The following is a 19603-nucleotide window of genomic DNA, read 5'->3' on the forward strand; positions in this document are numbered from 1 at the left end:
CCACAGCATCACCACTTACATCGACTCGTTGAAGATTCTTGGATGAAACGAGTTGCAGCGGGTTAAATAAAGCAAACAAATCAGTAATTAAACCAGAATAGAAGTTGTGAAGATTCAGGAATAAAGAAAGATTACGAGAAAAATACGTTGGAGAATAAAGTCAGACTTAAGAGAGTGAAGTGGTAAAATTAACAGAACAGAAAACAGTACAAGAATAAAGTAATACAAGAATAGTCATAAAAATATGAGAATAGTCATATTAATGCTGAAGATATTCAGAATATCACCAGAATGAAGCTGTAGTATATTTGATTTAAAACATTTAATTTCTTTTGGGTATAAAGTATTTCTGAATTTAATACCAGAAAATGTGGATTTAAACCCATTCTGGAAATATTAAGTAAATGATAAACTATCCCAGATGTTGGGCCAGAAATTCAGCACCGTTTTTCTTTTTTCAATTATTTTTTACTCTGCATTTTTTAACAGTCAGAAACTTCAGTGTGTTTTATTGGGATTTTACTCAACAGACTCAAACAAAGAAGGATTTTACATTTACAAGGACAGAGGAGCTGAAATCAAACCATAAAAATGGCCTAGTCCAAGTCTAGTTGAAAATCAACATTAAGTATTCAAAGTAAGTTTAATACACAAATGTTTTATTTGAGCTCTTCTGGAACTGGATTATGTTTGTTTCTGGTGCCGTCGAAGCCTGAAACCCTCCTGACCTCTGAATGATTTTTACAGGACGGCGTCGTTCAACGGAGCCGTTTCATTGGCCAATGAACAGCGGCCGTTTCATTGCTGGCAGGGGTCGGCCACGCGGCCGACAAACAGCAGCGTGTTGAGCGTCGACTCTCTGATGATCACCAGGAACGGATGATCGGCCAGGAAATACTCCCGGTCCAGGTTCAGGGAGCGTCCGACGGCGACCACGGCAGTGGAGGCGGCAGCTTCACTTCCCTCCTCGTTCACCTGGAAACCAACAAAACAATAAGCCCACGCAGATCAGATTAAACTTCAACTTGACCAATCAGTGGCAGTTTGAGTGAAAACAAACAGAAAACATGAACTTTGTGTTCCTGACCTCCAGGAAGGCCTTGTGGTAAGCATCAGAGATGAACAGGGAGTCGCTGCCGTCCTCCAGGATTCCTGGAAAAACACCCGATTATTATCATTTCATAAATATATGACTGATTTTATCATTGATCTGGACATGAGAGTTTAATGTCGAATCATGTAAAGGACTGTAACAAAGACAAAAGCTCATAACGTCAGCAAAATAAAAAGTATTAACTGCTACAAAAAGATGGATGACATAACTAAGTAGAAAAATAAAAATAAGGCAAAAAATGTTATAAAAATTACATATTTATAATTAAAAATAATTGTAAATATACACGAAATGAAATAAAAAAACTGTATTGCTATTTAAATTAAAACTAAAAAAATTAAATATCAGAACTGTCAAAATGTTTTTGCTAAATTTTTCTAATTTAGTAGAGATATATATTTTTTTTAAATCAATGTTTTTTTTGTCTGTAATACATTTGAACAAAACTCAGTGGAACTGAATTTAATGAATATTTCAGTGTGGAGCTGAAATCTACTGATGTTGCTTAAAATCGTAATAATATGAGAAAACAAAGCCAAAATAAAGTGATACAGTTAGAATAAAGTCATAATTCTATGAAAATTTCTACACAAACGCTCTGAAAAACAAAATCCTGAATAAATGTATCGGTTTTACAAATAAGGAAACGCTTCATCTATTAACATCATTAAATTATTGCTTTTTTATTCTGCTAGTATTATGACTTTATTCTCATAACTAAAAATAAACTGGTTTCTATGGGGATTGGTTCTGGCCCAGGTTCTGGTCCAGGTTCTGGTTGTGTTTCAGGTTCTGGCCCAGGTTCTGGCCCAGGCTCAGGTTCTGGTTCTGGTTGTGTTTCAGGTTCTGGCCCAGGTTCTGGTCCAGGTTCTGGTTCTGGTACCGGGCAGGCTGGCCGTGTCTGCGCTGAACAGGTCGGTCAGCCCCATCTGCTGCAGCTTGTCCTTCAGGCTGAAGCTGTCCTCCACCCGGAAGCGCGGGACGGTGACGGACACGGAGGTTTCTCTCATCTGGTCCAGCCAGCTCTTCAGCTTGTTCTGGTCCAGATTCTGCTCCACCTGAATGGAAAAACTCACTAAATAATCCGACATTCATCCCAGCGCGTCCTGGTCGGAGGTTCAGCTTACGGCTGCAGTGTGAGACTTTAAAAAAAAATCATTTGTTTACTTGTTTGTTGTCATGACAGTTTGTTAAAACACAAATAATCTGTGAAAATATTATCTTGCCAACTAAAAACAACCAATCAGAGCCAGGAGGCGGGTCTTAGCGCTGCCAATCATCCTCCTTATGTTATGAGTGCTTATGCCAGTTAGCATAGCCACCAATGACGGTGGATAAATGGTTTTCCTGTAACGGTGGGTTATTTCTGTGATATTGGCACATTTAGCAGCATGTTCATGAGGGTGATTGACAGCGCCTCTCCTGTTGGCTCTGATTGGTTGTTTTTGGTTAATTTCTTCAAACAGCAGTTCAGGCAGGAGGTGGAGGAGATCGATCTTTCCACAGATTATTTGTCTCATAAACTGTCAACGTGACAGCTTTAACAAATATGTTTAAAAAATTATAAAAGTTATGAACTGCAGCTTTAATGTCAATTTCTCTGCTTTCCTGCTAAAAAAAAAGAATATTCACAGGCCTGATGAATGACTAATGTTGGCAGAAATGCCTCACCAAACGTCTCAGGTAATCTCCACCTTCACCTCATCACCAGGTTTCCTTGCTCTTCCACCTCAGTTTAATTCCAGTAACTTCTCTCTAACAAAAGTAACAGTTTTTTATGTTTTCACTTTCCTCTGCAATACTTCTGAATTTATTTACAGCCTGAAGATTTAACCAAAACTCCCAGATAATTTTCTCTTTGTAAGGACAAACACGGAGGAGGTAACGAAGCCTACCTGACTGAGCGGATGGCCTTTGTTTGGCAGGATGATCACCATGGTGATGTCGTCTCCTCGGTACGGCATCTCCAGCAGCTGCACCTTCTCCTCACGCAGGTCCTTGTAGTTGAACTTGGTCTCCTGGTACATCATGCTGATCTCACAGTTGCGACTGTCGTCCACAAAGAACTCTGACGCCATCAGGCTGTCTTTGGGAAACTTGTTTTTCCACAAACCCTGAAAGGGAAACAAAAACTGTTGCTCAGTGTTCAGGAACATCAGATTATCTTTGTATGCAGATGATATCCTGCTTTTTTATCTCTGAAGTCCTAAAACAGATTTCTATGCAGATTGCCTTATCTTCAGGTCTTTACCAACCTTGAAGTAGATGGTGTTGACAAGAACCAGAACGGTGTTAGAGTCCAAGGCGCCGGACGGCAGCGTGTCCTGGATCCTGTTCTCCGTCTTGTTGGAGATCCAGTCGTTGATGGTGATCCGAGCCGCCTCCGGGTTTGTCTGCCATCAGAGGAGTTACTGGTACGGATCCAGTTTGACTTAAAAACAGCAGATTCTTTATCTGAACTCTAGCAAGACTTTTGGTGCACAAAACAATATCATCTGCATAGAGGGTAATATTCTCAGCAAAATTAAATAAGGCTTTTTTAAAAATGGGATTCTTAAAAAATAAATTTAGATTATAAATGAAATTATTTATTCCTAATTTTATTATAAAGAAATTATAATTTGTAAGTATAATTTAACAATATCAATAATTACTTTTATATAATTAGAATTATAATTCATATACATAAATATATTCTACTACTCTAATTTTGCAGAATATGCTGTTATTTTAGTTTTTAACCAGAGGTGAGACTCGATTAACATGTTTAATTAAGTTAATTGCAGGGACTTAATTAATTGATTAATTGTATTTTAATTGAAAACCATTATAAAAATACAGGCAACTTGTTTAATTCAAATTTAAGTTTTGAGATTAATATTTAAAATTTTTAATTTTGAAAAGTCAAATATTTTAGATTTTTGAAACTCAGAAAATTTCCAAGTTTTTTCTAGAAAATGTGAGATTTTTTTTCAGAAATCTAATCCTCCTTTCTTGTTGTTTTTCTGTCCACATTTGCCTTAATACGGCATCGTAGATATGTCTTTATGGTATGATATCTACAATGATATGGTTTTTAAATTGAAAACGTTGCTTCCAGTAAAAACACAATTAATTAATTAGACTTAACAACCTGTGTTTAAAAAGTGATTAATTGCATTAAAATGTAGAATATTAACATATTAATCAAAGAACATTAGACATAAAGAAAAACATATTTAATATTCAAAGTATTGACTTTACTTCCTGTCCAATTCAAATGTTTCATTTCATCCTGTGATGTTTCCAGTAGTTATTAATCTGGACACTTTGAAACGGTTTAATAATCTGTGGCGTCACCTTGAAGTTGAGAGGCATCAGTTTGGCTCCGTACACGGTCTCGCTGATGTTCTGGTACGTCTCGTTAAAGTAGAGCGACTTGTCCCCGAACAGCCGGTTGGCGGAGACCAGCAGCGTCGTTTTGTCTTTCTTCCTGTACAGTCGGCAGTTCAGCTTGGCGAAGAAGAAGTGGATCATATCTGATGTTTTCTCCTTGATGGTGTCAAACTGAAACACCTGCAGATGTAAACATCGGGTCGGGTCAGTGTTAACTACTGACTGGATGTGGAAAAGAAACAGATTTCACCTAAACTTTTATTCACTTTTCTTTAAATGTTAGAGGTTTAACATTTTGGGCTTAAAATCACCAAACCTTAAAAATAGGATTTGTATTAAAAACACAAAAACAATCTTAATGTGATTTTTCTCTCATTCTTGCTATTTTAATTAAAGAAATTGATTTATTATTTTTTTAGCTTAACACTTTGCTAACTTTGAAAATGCTATTTTGTTAGTAATTTTTTCAAATTAAATTCTAAAGCGCTAATTTTCTTGACTGCTTTGTAAACTTTCAGTTAAGTAAAGTTCAACATCTGTGTTGAAGTTTTGGGTTTTAGCTGTTAAACATTATTCACATAGTTAGGCTCTTATATACATGTTTTTATTTTTGAAGTGTTTACGCAGCAGGTCTGTTTCCTCTCCTCATGTTCTTCATCCATGATGTTGACGGTTTAGCATTAGCTGAACGAATGTTATGATTAGCTTTTTAGCATTAGCTCCTGCTAAATACCATGTGGGTGTCATACTTTAGCATTAGCAGAACCAATGCTTATGGTTAGTCCTGTAGCATTGGCTTCTGACAAATACCATGTTGCCATAATGTTAGTGAAGCTAATGATTAGCGATTTAGCATTAGCTTCAATTGATACCATGTTGGTGTAGTGCTTTAGAGTTCACTATTAGCTTCTGCTAAATATTGTGTTGGTGTAGCAGTTCAGCGCTGTAGCGTTTATGAACTGTTTATGATTGGCTTTTTAGCACTAGCTTCTATAAATATCAAGCTGGTGTAGCACTAGTGGAGTTAATGCTTACGATTAGTGCTTTAGCATTAGCTTCTTCTAAATATTATGTTGGCTTAGTGCTTTAGCAGTTTAGCATTATCAGAGCTAATGTTTATGAGTAGCGCTTCAGAGTTAGCGCAGCTAGCTGTCAAGTTAGCGGTAGGATTCCGACCTTCATGATCTGCTCCAGTGTCTGGTTGCAGGCTCCCAGTTTGGTCATGGCGAAGGCGGTGGAGATGCTGAGGGGCGACATGAAGATGTTGCTATCGGGCGTCCGGCTGAGGGCCATCTGCTTGTACAGGGCCAGGGCGAAGCGGCCGTTAGCCTTCGATAGCTCCCACACCCTGGGGTTGACGGGCCGCGGCTCCGGGGTCGGTTCGTCGGCCTCGTCTGGGTCCGGGTCGGGGCTGCGATAGACGCAGTGCGGCTCCAGAGCAAGGTCTTTGGGTCGGGCGCTGCAGATGTCCAGAAGCTGGGCACTGGAAAGCAATGGCAACAATGCCAGAAGCAACCAGCAACTAGTAGTCCTCATCCTGGATGGAGGAGAGATTAGCAAACCAATTTAGAAACCAGAAGATTTCAGAAATGCTGAAGGGCGCCAAAACTTTTTAGCAAAGTTAACCAGAATAAATACAACCTGGAAATGTAATTAAATAATGAAAAAAGAAAAAGTATATTTAACCAAATTTGGTTCAGTTTGACCCGATTACGTACAACCTGTAAAAAATCACCTTATTAGAAACTGACTGACAGCAGGAAGTAGACAAAAAAGATGCAAAAACTGTCTCTGGCAACTGTCCCTGAAACAGCAACTGTCCCTAAAACAGCAACTGTCCCTGAAACAGCAACTGTCCCTAAAACAGCAACTGTCCCTAAAACAGCAACTGTCCCTGAAACAGCAACTGTCCTTGAAACAGCAACTTTCTTGAACAGTTGCAGAAACAACCGATGTAATATCAGGTTGTGACCTTGAACTTGTGACTTTCAGCACTGATACAAAACAAAAACATGAATGTTTTGAAGTGGCCTAGTTAAAGCCTGGACTTGATTCCAGCCTTTAACTAGGACACTCAGGCTGGGAAACCCTCCTATGCGGCTGAATTAAAGCAGAGTGACGATAAGGACATTTGATATCAGTTGCTCCCTCCAACGTTCGATCACTTTTTCAGATGTTCAGTTTGCGTTACTAATAGTTTTATTTTTTCAGATTTCAGTCGGACACAGATGAAGATTTTCCTTCACTTATTGATCAGAAACTTGAGGAAAACAGCAACAAATGGTACATATTGATCAAAGATCAGTGAGGCCAAAAGGCTGAAGTTCAAGAAACTTTTACTTTCAGCAACATTAATAAAACCAAAAACACAAATTTTCCAGAACCAGAATTATTTTAGCTAATAATGAGGAATTTACCTGAGCAGATACGGCAGCGAGTCCAGGAGGAGAGAGCAGTCTGAGTTGGAATCAGGTCACTGTCCTGCAGAGCAGCGACAAATCCACTCCAACCTTTGAGACATCGACCCGCCGCCATCACCATGACGACGAACCCCTCCGGAACCGATCAATACCTGAGCGGGTCAGGTAACCCACGCACAGGAACAAAACTGTATTCAACTGTATTGAATTTGTTTCCATCTGCAAAATCTTTAACCTTCCTTTTTAAATTTAGAAAATAAATAAAAGTTGCTTTTGGTATTACATTAAGTTAGAAGTCTGAGTAAATAATGTGCTGAAAATGAATTTCAAAAATATTTGCAATTTTTCAGGTCAAATATTTGCTTTGTGATTTATTTATTCTCGGAAAAGGAAACTTTGGGCAGAAAATTTTTAATTTGGGAAAAATTTTTACTTTTTACAAAAATTGTTTTACTTTACGTTTAAACACAGAATGGGGCTCTTTTCATGTCTGACTTGAATTATTATTTTTGTCTAATTTTTTGTGAAAATATCTTAGTTCACTTTAAATAAAACAAAACTATTAGAAGAAACTTTTGACCAAATAACCTCACAAGAAACTCTCCAACTTTAAAATACCTTTTCAAAGAAATCAAAATCGTTTCCGAAAAAAAAAAAAAAAATAAAAAATCCGTTTTGATACTCAAATATTTTAATTTTTTAAACGTTTTTGGAAGGATTTAAAACCGGATCTTATGTTTTTACTCTCCTGTAAACATTTGATAAAAAGATGAAAAACTTACATTAAAAGCAGAGCTAAATATATAAGAAACATATTATCTGTTTATAAGAATGAAAAGTTGTCTTGTAATAATTTAATCTACAGTTTGTATTGATAAATTCTTTTTCTGTTAAATTGAACTTTTTATTTTCTGTAATTAATTATCCAGAAACAATTTATTTAAAATCTGAATCAAATTTTATTTGTGAAATCATAAATATTAAAAAAGTGCAGAAGAAATTTCCCATAAAAACCAGAAAATAAAAAAAATTAAATAAAAACAGAGAGTCAGCTGAACTGACCGGGTTCTGGTCCAAAAGAACCAGAACCCAACTTCATCTAAAGTTCACATGTATTAAGGTAAGTCCAGGTTTGGTTCTGTTGGGTCAGAACAGCTTGGGCAGCTGCCTCAGGCGGCTCAGGTCCAGGATGTTCCCGACCGATCCCTCTGGCTGCGGCCCGTTTGGACCGGTCCGCCCCACCGGTGCCATTCGGTTCTCTTTCTCCTCGCCAGAGCCGGTTCTGGCCAGCAGCTGCATTTTGGGCCGCAGCTCCCGGATCAGCTGACTCTGTGGGAGGGACTTCAGGTTGAGGGCGTCGCTCAGCGGCTGTCGGGCCTCCTGACCTCTGACCTCTTCCTCCTCCTCCTCAATCAGGCCGTAGCGCCTCATGTACTTCCTGGTGGCCAGGGACATGTTGCTAGGTGACAGCAGGGAGTCGTCGCAGCTGGAAGGGGCGTGGCCGTGCAGGGGGGCGTGGCCTCCCTGGGACAGCCTGCTGAGCTGTGATTGGCTGAGGTAGCGCAGGGCGATGGCGTTGGCCTCCAGGCTCAGGTCCACGCTGCCGCCGGCAAACAGATCGCTGCCTATCGCCTCGGAGACGCTCAGCCTGGAGACGACCGCCGCAGGGTCGATGGTCGCCAAAGTGCTGGCGGAGAGAAACAACGGGTCAAAGGTCAAACGTCATCTAAAAGTATCGATTGTTTGTAAATATAGCAACTTTAAACTGCCACTGGTTGCCATGGTTACTGATGGGATTTATCTTGCTGCTTTAACACCGGGTAGCGTGTTGTCTCCGTACCATCACAGCGTGATCAAATAAGCTCAGTTGACATCATCAGCAACCCGTTAGGCCGATAGAGGAGGCCGAGCGAATTAAAGGGGCGGAGTCAAGTGATCTCCAGGAACTGAGTGCCATTTTATAGCAAAGTGGTCGTCATAACCGCCGAGCTCAGAAACTACAGAACAATAAGATGAGTAAATGGTGTTAAAGTTGTTCTCTAATCATGATAAATTGTTCTTCAATAATCCATTCGATATACAGAACTTTTTCGGTTTTCAACTGAAAGATGTTAAAATATATGATTAAATTTTTCCTTTAATATTTTATGCTTTATCTTTACTGCCTTATTGTAATTTTACTGAGAATATTACCCTCAATGCTGATATCATTTTGTGCTCCAAAATTCTTAAACAGGAATTTTATAGCACAATCAAATAACTATGTTACCTTTAGTTGTTGTAAAAATGCTTCATATATCCAATAAGACTTGAAATTGGACCTTTGTCTCTTTAAGAAGCTTCTGCTCTTTCTGAAGCTCCGCCTCCAGGAAGTCATCCCAACATGGCTCCTCTATGAAGCCCTTAATGTTTTTACCAGTAGCAGCTCCTATAACGAGCTCAGCAGATGTTTGCTAATTGCTGCTGGCTAGTCTGCAGGGGCTGAGTAGGGGAGGAGCTGTGCCTCGAAGGCGGGAATAAGTCCACCCAGGCTTTTTTGCACAGCTGGATGGTTGCCATGAAGATTGAGGGATTTCTCAGACATGAAAGGATCAAACTAACCCTCCAGGTTTGATTTTGATGAGGGAAAAACATTAAAACATGATGGAAAGATAAAAAGTGGATTTTACTTGTCACTGCCCCTTTAAATAGTTAGAACAGTGAGATTTTGCTAGCATCCTGAAGTGACGTCATATAAACGGGCAGCCATCCAGGTGAGACCGGTACCTGGCCGTCTCCACCGCTCTGATTCGGTTCTTGTCCAACTCTGTCAGATTTTCCGTATCCACGGTGACGCCAAGCTGCTGCAGCTGCCGCAGCGTCGCTCGGGTCACAGTGTCGCTGTCCGGACTCCTCTTCTTCTTCTGGTCCTGCTTCCTGTCAGATGAGGAAGAGGGCAGCTGGGAGGACTGGGAGTGGTGGGAGGACTGGGAGTGTTGGGAGGACTGGGAGTGGTGGGATGCAGACGGGCTCTTCCTGTTGGAGTCGTCCTCTGCTTCCTGTCTGCTGTCTGACTCCTGCAGGCGGCTGCTGAGCTGAGTCTGAGGAGAAAGAAGAGTTATCAGAACCGGGCCGCTGGAACCCATCAGAACCATCTGATCCAACAAAAACATTAACATGTTTCAACAGGATGGAGGAATACGGCCAGACTGCCATATTTATTTATTTATTGTGAAATTATGAGAATAAAAACGTACAAATAGGAGGAAAAGGGTCTGATGGTTATTAGGATCCAACGTGACCCGATTGTGGTCGGTTCTCCTGAACAGATTCAGTCTTAAAGTTCTGCTGATAATAATTTGATGCTGATTTAAAAGATTAAAACTGATACAAAGTACAGCTCAACATTTCTCATTTTAATGTAAGTTTTTTTTTTTTACAAAGGAGTTACTACTTTATACTGGAATTATAGTGACTTTATTCTCGTATTATTGAGAATTTATGGTAATATTGTTGCAACTGTATTAATTTTCCTTTTAATCTGGAAATATTACGATTTTAATCTCCCATTATAACTTTGGTTAATATTATGACTTTTCAATGACTTGCCATATTATCTCACATTATCCAGGTAATATAACTGCTCTCGTTTTAATACCACTTCATTCTCAACGTTATTGTTTTGGTTCTCTGAACTTAGCCTAAGACTCCAGAGTTTTAGTAAACAAAACCATAGAAGTGGAATTTGTATTTTATTTTTTTACACAATCTCTTGAAATATTTAAAAATCAAATAAAAAAATCCCAGAATAATCCCTCGTGTGTTTGGTATCGGCTGGTTAATCTAATCCCTAACAGATGAGGTAATCCCGGCATGGTAAAGCTCAGCTTTCTGTCCTTTTGGTTCTGATCCGATCAGAAAAGTGGCGTTACCATCAGGTTCTGGTAGAAGCTCTGCTGCTCTGCTGGAGGCCCGTACATGCTGGCGCTCTCTCCCAGAACCGGACTCTGCAGGCCGCTGGTGCTGGACAGAACCAACAGAACACGGGTTACAGATAAGCAGTATCGGTCCGATCAGTACAACCGGGCTGATATTTGTGGTTGAGTTTTTACGATGTTAAAAGGTTTGGGAGAAATATCTGATATTGATAAAATATCAGTTATTGGCCATAACAGTATTATTAAGCCCAGACACACTTCACACTGATCCCAACCAAAACTTTACTAAAGATTATTTTGATTCATTGTTCATACATATTATAGAAATGTTTGTAGCCTGCTCCTGACTGATACCTTTGCTGCCTGGCTTATCATAAACATCCGGCTTATCGTGATGAATCACCAAAACCGCAAATCAGAAATTATATTTAATGGTTTTTTTTCCCTTAAAGGCCATCCTATCCTTGGACTTTCGTATCATTTCCAATCAGAAACAAATTTCCTGAATGAATGAAAGCTTCACCTCTTAAAGCTGCAGTTTGTAACTTTGTTTTACATTAAAACTGTCTCCATGTTGTGACAGTTTGTTAGATCTCCTCCCTGAGCTGCTGCTACCGTCTGAAGAAATGCACCAAACCAACCAATCAGAGCCACAAGGAGGGTCTTAGCGCTGTCAATCAATCTCATGTACGCACTTCTAAATGACAAACAAACAACTTATCGTTTATCTGCTATACTAACTAGCCTTAGCATTCATGACAGGCTGTGCAGAGGGTGATTGACAGCGCTAAGTCCCGCCTCCTGGCTCTGATTGGTTGTTTCTAGTTAGCACTGGGAGAAGACAGACAAGCTGGATTTTTTTCACAGATCATCTCTCATAATAATGCAAAAAAAAAAAAAAAAAAAAAGTTATAAAAGTTACGTACTGCAGCTTTAAGAGCAGAGACTTAACTGGAGAATTCTGGTCACCTGCCCAGTATAAAGCCAACTGATACCAGTCCATCCCAGTGGGATCCTGCCGTCTACCTGTGGGGGTCGGATGGAGAGCAGCTCGCTCCTTCCTCTGGCTTGTGCAGCGACAGGTCATGTGACGAGGCGGAGGCATTGGAGGAGGATGAGGGCGGGGTTCTGGGGTCGGGTTTGGGTTCCGGTTCCTCCTGCAGGAGCGGCCAGTCGGGACTTTGACCCCAGAACAAACTGGCGCCTGCAAACAGCAGCGGCGTTAGAGGAGGAAATGTGTGAAGGTGAGAGCTGCTGGGAGGAGGCAGGCTCACCTGTTTCCACGGCGACGCTGGCGGTGCTCCTGGGCGTCGACGTTTGGAGCTGCGGGCCGGACGACTTCAGCTTCCCCTGGGCCTCCAGCAGCATCTGGACCTGCAGGAGACAACCAGAACATCTGGGATCTGACACTGCATGTTCTGATCCGATTCTGCTGCATCACAACCTGTCTCCATGACAACAGAGCATTTCACCTCTACTAGCTTCAACCTGATCCGGAGAACAAAGCAAAGCCGTTTTTATACAATAAAGAAGAAAAAAGTAAAGAGCCACAGTAAAGTCCTAATATAGAGAGAAAAAAGTGGTAATACAGTAAAATAAAGATTTAGCCTTACTAGCAAAGTTAGATTACATCTAGAAAAAGTAAAACACCGTGAGAATAAAGTCGTAACATGAAAATAACATAACATCAGAATAAAGTTGTTATACGAGAAAGTCGCTGCATTAAAGTAGCAATTTAATAAAAACTCCTACACCAAAAAATAAAACGAGGAATATTCTGAATGCTTTGGATCTGTGTTCTGTGGAAAACCCATCAAGCTGATGAGTTTCTAAGATGGCTTCCTCCTCTCCAGACCCTCAGCATGATGCTGCCGCAGCCAAGGAGACGAGAGCCGAGCTGCAGTTCTTACCTGAGCCTGCAGGAGGCGCAGCTGTTGGTCCTGATGCAGCAGCAACTGGTAGGTGTCAGAGGTCAGGACTCCGCCCACTTTCTCACAGCAGGGATTCCCACAGGGGGGGCGAGCGAGGGAGGGGGGGTCTGCGTGCCACAGGGGGGGAGGAGGAGCATGGCTGCAGGGAGGAAGAGGAGGGGTGGATGGATGGCAGATGGGAGGAAGAGAAGGGGGAGGAAGAGGTGGGGTGGACGGATGGCCGATGGCAGGAAGAGGAGGAGTCTGTTTATGGGAGCAGAAAAGAGGAAGAGGAGTAGTTTGCTGATGAGAGGAGGAAGGAGGAAGAGGAGGAGTGGACGGATGGCCGATGGCAGGAAGAGGAGGAGTGGGCGGATGTTTGGGGGTGTAGTGATGTGAGGAGGCGAGGGGTGAAGATGCTTTCGGAGAGGAAGAGGGAGGAAGAGGAGCAGAATGCTGGATGTGAGGAGCAACGGCAGCAGGGAGGAGCGCTGGCGAGGGGAAGATGGAGGTACAGTTGTGGGCGGAGCAGCAGGCGCAGGGCTGCTGCAGGTTGGAGTTCGGTGTGCTGTGGAGGTGAGGAAGAGGCTGTGGCACTGATGAAGAGGCAGAGGGGGAAGCCAGCTTCCTATTGGCTGGAGGCAGCCTGTGGGCGGGGCCAGAGTGCCGCCCCCCACTGTAATTGGAAGAGAAACTGCAGTCGATCAGCAGGGAGAGTTCAGGAACGGACGGCTGGACGCGGCAAGCCTGGAACCGAAACGAACGGCGGAGTCGTTACAGGAAGTGAGAGTGTTGCCTAGCAACACAAACAACCTTTCAGCTCAATTTCATGACACCGGAAAACATTGACTTGTGTGTTTTTTTAAGCAATGAGGCTTTTTTAGAAGCACAAGAAACACAAATAGAAAAACAAAGAAACAAAATGTGAATTTTGCATATTGGTCCCTTTAAATGTTGTTCATCATTTATTTGTTATAAAATAAACCTGAGGAATCTCTGCTGACTTTGGTGCATCGTGTTGGCTTTAATGGCGTCTGCAGCTCTAATGGCTGCGTTTATCCAGTTGGGTGAAGGGACTTTTATTTAATCACAATAAAAATAACATTCAGTTTTCTCTGTATTGAGATGCCAACACACAGGACGGATATTCAGTGGCTTCAGGTTGGAGGGACTGAATCCACCTGAGCTGCTGGAGGGTGGGGGCTCGGAGACGGTCGGGGAGAAAAGTCCTCATCCTCGACTCCAGAGTCCTGATCGCTGACGGACGGACCGGCAGCTGGAGGCGTCGCCCTGGCAACAGAACCGAACATCAGCGCTACGCTCTTCTTCTTCTTGGTCTGACTAGAAGAACTGGGTGAGTTCTGACCTGCTGAAGGCGCTGTGAGCCGCTCTGAATGCTTCGCCCTGCCTGCTGCGATCCTCCGGGCCCAACTCGCACCGGAGCGCTCCGCCGTCCACCGGCGCCACCTGCTGGCCGGACACATTGTTACCCAGCACCTCGACCCGTCAGGCCCAGAAACCAGAGCCGGTGGTTACCTGATAGAGGGTGGCGGCCTGGGAGGCCGTCATCAGCTGGAAGTCCAGCTGGGCTCCCGGTCCCGGTCGGGAATCTCGGCACTGGAAGAACTGAGGGGTTCTGTGGGCGGAGCCAAACACGACCAGGAGGAAGCAGCCGAGCTCAGACAGAACCCTGAAACGCAGCGGAGACGAGATCATCAGAACTACGGCCCGGAAACTTTTAACACATCAAATTATCTTCAGGCACAAACAACAGAGTCGGTTCAGGAACAGCTGACAGAGGAGATGGATTTTATTTGATTTTAGTTTCTGAGTGTCCCACCCCTTTATTACGCTGCCCTGGAGAGAGAGAGGCTTCTTAATCTGTGTTATTAACGCATTTAAATTTCAGATTATTAGGCTGAACTGATTTTGTAATTATTAGGGCTGTCAACATCAGTTAATGTCAATAATTATTGATCAATTTTTGGTTTTAAATATCTAAAATAGTCAACCTGGTGGTGTGATATTTCCTGTTTGATCCAGTTTCCGTTCCTTTGTTTTTTTTTTTTTATTTTTAAGCAGTTTTGGGGCGCGGAGGGGAAACTTCAAGCTGTCGCTGGCAGTTACTCAGCAGGCCGTTGCTAGGCAACCAGAGAGAGAGTGAGTTGATTCCACCAACTTAGCTAAGCTAGCCATGAGAGGGTTCCTCTGCCTACATCTCCCAGAATGCCACACGGTTCTGGATCAGAGTTCAGTGAATATTCCATCAACTCTATTATCTATTGATATATAATTATTGATTTATTGTCCATCCATTCGGTTCTGAATCACAGTAAAAAAGAATCAGGATTCTTTTGTGGATTGATTTTTTTGTCTCACCTCCCACAACCAGAACCAGAACCAGAACCCTCACCTGTCTTGCAGGGCGGAGCCAAACATGAACCTGAGGCTCCAGGCCCAAACCTGGGGGTTGTAGGCATGTATGACGCCGCTCAGCCAGCTAATGGAAGGAAGACGGAAACGTCAGTAAACGGGATTTCACCATCCGTTTCTGTGGATTTGAAAACATTTGTAAACCTACAGGCCGACGAGCGGCAGGTTGGAAGCTTTGGGGTCCGACTCCAGCAGCAGAACCAGCTTCCTGCTCTGATCCATGGTCAGAAACCTGCCAGCAACACAAACATCAGCAGGAAGTGACACCATCAGAGAATGGCAGTTTCAAAATGAAAACAGGTTTACTGGGAACAATGGAAACCCAAAACGTTCACTGGTAAAAAAATAAATAAATCTGATTTTCCAATTGTTAGTAATTGAAAATTGATTAATCTCCCAGCTGTGGGTCAGACTAAAGCTGTCTCTCACCCTCGCTGCCGACCAGCGGGGGGCGCCGGTCGGCCGACGCTTGTCAGTGCCCTCAGCAGGGCGGTGGGGATGATGGGGACGGCACGGACCGGCTGGACGTCCAGAGGGACGGCAGGACAGACGGCCGACCAGCTGAGGCTGAACATGGCGGCGTCGGCCTGCTGCCGGCAGACAACGTGAACTTTGACCTTCAGCAGCTGGGACAGATCCAGAGTCTGTCTGCTGCTCACCAACTGCTGCAGCGCCTGAAACAACAGAAACGATCAGCTCAACGGCCAACATCTGGAGGATAAAGCTTCAAAAGATAAATAAAATAAAAAATGGTTTAAACACAGAAAAATTAAAAAACTTTCAAGGTACATTTTTAAACTTTCTACCAAACTTTAGAGATAAAAACAATACAAATTAACTAAAAATGACAGTTTTAATTCACTGTCACATGACGTCATTCTAAAACGTAGAATATGACAAAAATTTATGTTTTGAAATGTTTAACACTCGCACAGCTCCCCCACTACCAAAACATTATAATAATAATAATCAATTTCAACAACTAACATATAAAGTAAACGACAATCAATAAGTCAATAAGCCATTAGGAATAATAAGTATTCATTACATAAAAATAATCACGTTAAGATTTGTAAATGACTTTCCAGCTCAAATTAAATGCTTAGACACAAATATGCAAAGAACGTTACAAAAAAAAGTCTCAAATTATTTTTCACAAAGTTTTCTGCCGTTTAGCAAATGGAGAAAACTGGCTGGCTAATTCTAACTAACCTAAAACAAAAGAGGTTTAGTCTGATTTACCTTCAGAAAGTGATAAAATATACACTGCTCAAAAAAATAAAGGGAACACTCAAATAACACATCCTAGATCTGAATGAATGAAATATTCTCATTGAATACTTTGTTTTGTACAAAGTTGAATGTGCTGACAACAAAATCACACAAAAATCATCAATGGAAATCAAATTTATTAACCAATGGAGGCCTGGATTTGGAGCCACACACAAAATTAAAGTGAAATGTTCCCTTTATTTTTTTGAGTAGTATATATTTTTATCATCTTTAAAAACCTGGTTTGCTAAGTTTTCCAGATTTTGGCCTTTAATCAAACGTTTGATTTTACTTTATTATAAACTGTGCAGTTTGAATTCCAAGCACATTTGGAGGACTTTATTTGGAATTCAAGAACTTTCCAAACCTTGAAAATACCAAAATGAAATTCTAGCACCTGTACAAACCCTGGAAATCAACCAATCACCTTGAAGCAGTGGTGAAGCTCAGCCTCCGATTGGACAACGGCGTCCTGCGGCGTCTCAGACTGGACAACCACGCAGGGGACCAGAACGTCTCCAGGAAGCAGAGCAGATGGCGCCGCGGTTCCGGCCTGGTCCCGACCCGGATCGAAGCGGTCCAAGGTCACAGTGACCCCATCCTCATCTGAGGGTCGCAGCAGAGGTCAGGACATGTAGCAGATCGCTAGCTAATCATTAACAGGTTGATAACGGACCATTAGCGCTCGTTAGCAACCCAATAGCTCATTGTTTTAGCGGATCATTAGCGCACCGATCGATCAGGATGGGAACCGACTCTCACCTTCATTCACAGAGAGCGACCCCAGGAGGAAACAGTGGAGGCGGGGCTTGTTGCTATGGCGGGCATGGCGCTGCGCCAGGCGCAGAGCTTTCTCCAGGAGGACAAGCTGAGGTTTCCTGCAGGAAACCAAGGAGGAGGCCAAGGTCAGAGGTCAGAGATCTCGGTTTTGTTGTGAGGTAACGACCCGATTTAATCACTGCACCACTAACCAGAACCCAACCACCATTCTTATTATAAATAAGATTAGGTGAAATGTTTTAAACTGAAATAACGACTATAAGCAGATAATTGCAGTCAGTTTGTTTATTTAGTTGTTTTTAAAACGAGTTTCCATAATTAAACTCCAATCAAATCTGAGCTAGCGTGGCCTTAGCAACAGGTTAGCGTTTACCTGTGGGAGCAGAGCTGGAGGCGGAGCTTCTCTCCCGCTGCGCTGCTGTCCCACAGAGCCAAGCGGGATTTAGGAAACTCCAGTTGAGCGAGGGAGCCAACGGAGTGCCTGCTGGTTGGAAACAGGAAAAAGTCAGACTTCTGGGAAAAAAAGTCATATTTCTGAGACTGTAGTTACAATTTTATGATTAAAAAGTTACATTTCTGACTCTTCTCAAAATTCTGAGAAATAAAGTCAGAATTACAAGAATTTAAAAAGTATGAATTTTGAGTCATAATTCCGATTCTTCCCTCCGAGAATTTTAAGAATCAGAATTTTTACTTTTTTTTTCTCAGAATTCTGAGAGGAGAAAAAAAAATCTGAATTATTGAATTAAAGTCAGAATACCAAGAACTTAATGAAATTAGTTACATTTAATCTCATTGTGTCTGGTGACGAACAATAATACATTCTAAAATTTAAATTTTAAATTCCTTGGAAAAAAAAAGTCAGAATTATGTGAATTTAACACGTCACAATTCCGAGTGAAAATTTAAATATAACCACAACATTATGAGTTCATGTCTCAAAATAAAGACAGTTTTATTTTAGAACTATTACTGTCGTCATATTTTTTTACTCACGTTATTTAGCTTGTGATCCTCAAATGCAGCGCATTTTAACTACTTTAACTTTTAAATGCATCCAGTTCTTGGCAACAAATTAATGTTCATAAAAGTTTTCAGAACATTTAATGTCCTGGATTTGGCTGCTAACTCTAATCCACCCTTAACACACTCGTATGTTAAATATTTTATATTAATCTGGTTATAGCAATAATGAACAGAACTGGAGGAAATGGCTGACATCTTGTTTTGGATGAAGTATTTGTAAACATTGACGCCATTAAACCTCTCAGCGCTGCTCGGCTGTTTGTGGAAGCCAGGACAGTTAAATCACCTTAACAGGTAAACATCATAACAACAAACTCACTTTCTTCTCATGTTTTCTGGAGTGAAAACCTCCTGAAGAACTTTCCCGGGCAGGGCCTGGAGGTTCACCGGGTAGCTCATGCTTGCTGAGGCCGGTGAAGTGAAGCAGTGAGCGGTGGATGAAGGACGGTAACACCGGGGTCCCCGCAGCTAACGCCCGCTGCTAACCTCCCGCTCCGGCCGCATCGGCTCCGTCTGAGCTCCACTTACCGGGCAAAACTCCACACCTTTAGATGACTAATCGACGTAGAAGACGATTTCCTCAAAAACTGTTTTCATCTTTGTTTGTTAGAGCTTGTTTTAAAATACATAAAAACAAAATTCCACTGACATCTAAAGACAAGCGCTGTTTAATTATGGCGCTGATTCTATGTCGTACTGGCGGGGTGAAGGAATGGACCAATAAGAAATGTCCTCACATTCGGTCTGACCAATGATCTTCCGCTTTGTTTCGCGTCAGCAGTTGTCATCGTCGAATGTGACACACTGTTACTCGACACTGCCTTCTGCAGGCTGACGGAAAAATATGGTTTTTCAGATCCCTAACAGCATGTTGCCATGACAACATGATGGTTGTCAACGGTTTAAGAACAGGGGTGCTGAAGTCCAGTCCTCGAGAGTGTCCATCCTGCAACTTTTAGATGCATCCTTACTCCAACAGACCGGGATCAGCTCTGACCGGGCCCGGTAACGAGCCATTCAGTTGATCCAGATGTGACTAAATCAACCATTTATCATTAAACATCGACTAGAAAAACTACAGATCAGAAATTTCTACAACTGGGAAAACTTTTAATTATCTGTTCAGAGATGATGGGACGCCTGAGAGTTCACCCACATTTCAGTATCATTGTTCACTGTGTTTCTGATGAATCTACACAGAGCTGCAGTTTGCATAAATAAACAGCATTTGTCTGGTGGAGCAGGGAGGCAGCAGGATGGGAACTCTGGAGGCCTGGACTTGAACACCGGGCCAAGAAGGATAAGCCCATCACCATAAATAAATTATTTCATTAATGAAGGTTTTGAGACAATGAA

General features: G+C 42.0%; 2 protein-coding genes across 4 annotated transcripts; both read right to left on the reverse strand.

Moving 5' to 3' along the window:
- Positions 1–502: 502 nt before the first annotated feature.
- serpinc1 (serpin peptidase inhibitor, clade C (antithrombin), member 1) lies at positions 503–7023 on the reverse strand. The gene is made up of 8 exons (XM_015043766.1): positions 6907–7023; positions 5666–6026; positions 4454–4669; positions 3370–3507; positions 3010–3228; positions 1998–2172; positions 1088–1152; positions 503–975 (listed from the first exon to the last, which is right to left on the reverse strand). Exons 2-8 carry the CDS (start codon positions 6023–6025, stop codon positions 799–801), a joined length of 1350 nt encoding a protein of 449 aa, XP_014899252.1. The 5' UTR covers position 6026; positions 6907–7023; the 3' UTR covers positions 503–798.
- Positions 7024–7887: 864 nt separating this feature from the next.
- On the reverse strand, positions 7888–18963 carry stil (STIL centriolar assembly protein). Of its 3 annotated transcripts, none has more exons than XM_015043770.1 (17): positions 18567–18963; positions 17595–17702; positions 17204–17319; positions 16869–17047; positions 15599–15843; positions 15318–15401; positions 15150–15236; positions 14273–14426; positions 14103–14206; positions 13918–14026; positions 13113–13483; positions 12737–13079; positions 12101–12200; positions 11853–12030; positions 10821–10911; positions 9676–9989; positions 7888–8596 (listed from the first exon to the last, which is right to left on the reverse strand). In XM_015043770.1, exons 1-17 carry the CDS (start codon positions 18644–18646, stop codon positions 8056–8058), a joined length of 3204 nt encoding a protein of 1067 aa, XP_014899256.1. In that variant the 5' UTR covers positions 18647–18963; the 3' UTR covers positions 7888–8055. The 3 variants fall into 3 exon arrangements, with proteins under 3 accessions (XP_014899256.1, XP_014899254.1, XP_014899253.1); XM_015043768.1 differs by having other exon boundaries at positions 14103–14203; positions 17595–17705; XM_015043767.1 differs by having other exon boundaries at positions 17595–17705.
- Between the last annotated feature and the right edge of the window lie 640 nt (positions 18964–19603).

Source organism: Poecilia latipinna, unplaced genomic scaffold (genome assembly GCF_001443285.1).
Source record: "Poecilia latipinna isolate Pla-1442-1.1 unplaced genomic scaffold, P_latipinna-1.0 Scaffold647, whole genome shotgun sequence".
In the NCBI taxonomy this organism is placed as follows: domain Eukaryota; kingdom Metazoa; phylum Chordata; class Actinopteri; order Cyprinodontiformes; family Poeciliidae; genus Poecilia; species Poecilia latipinna.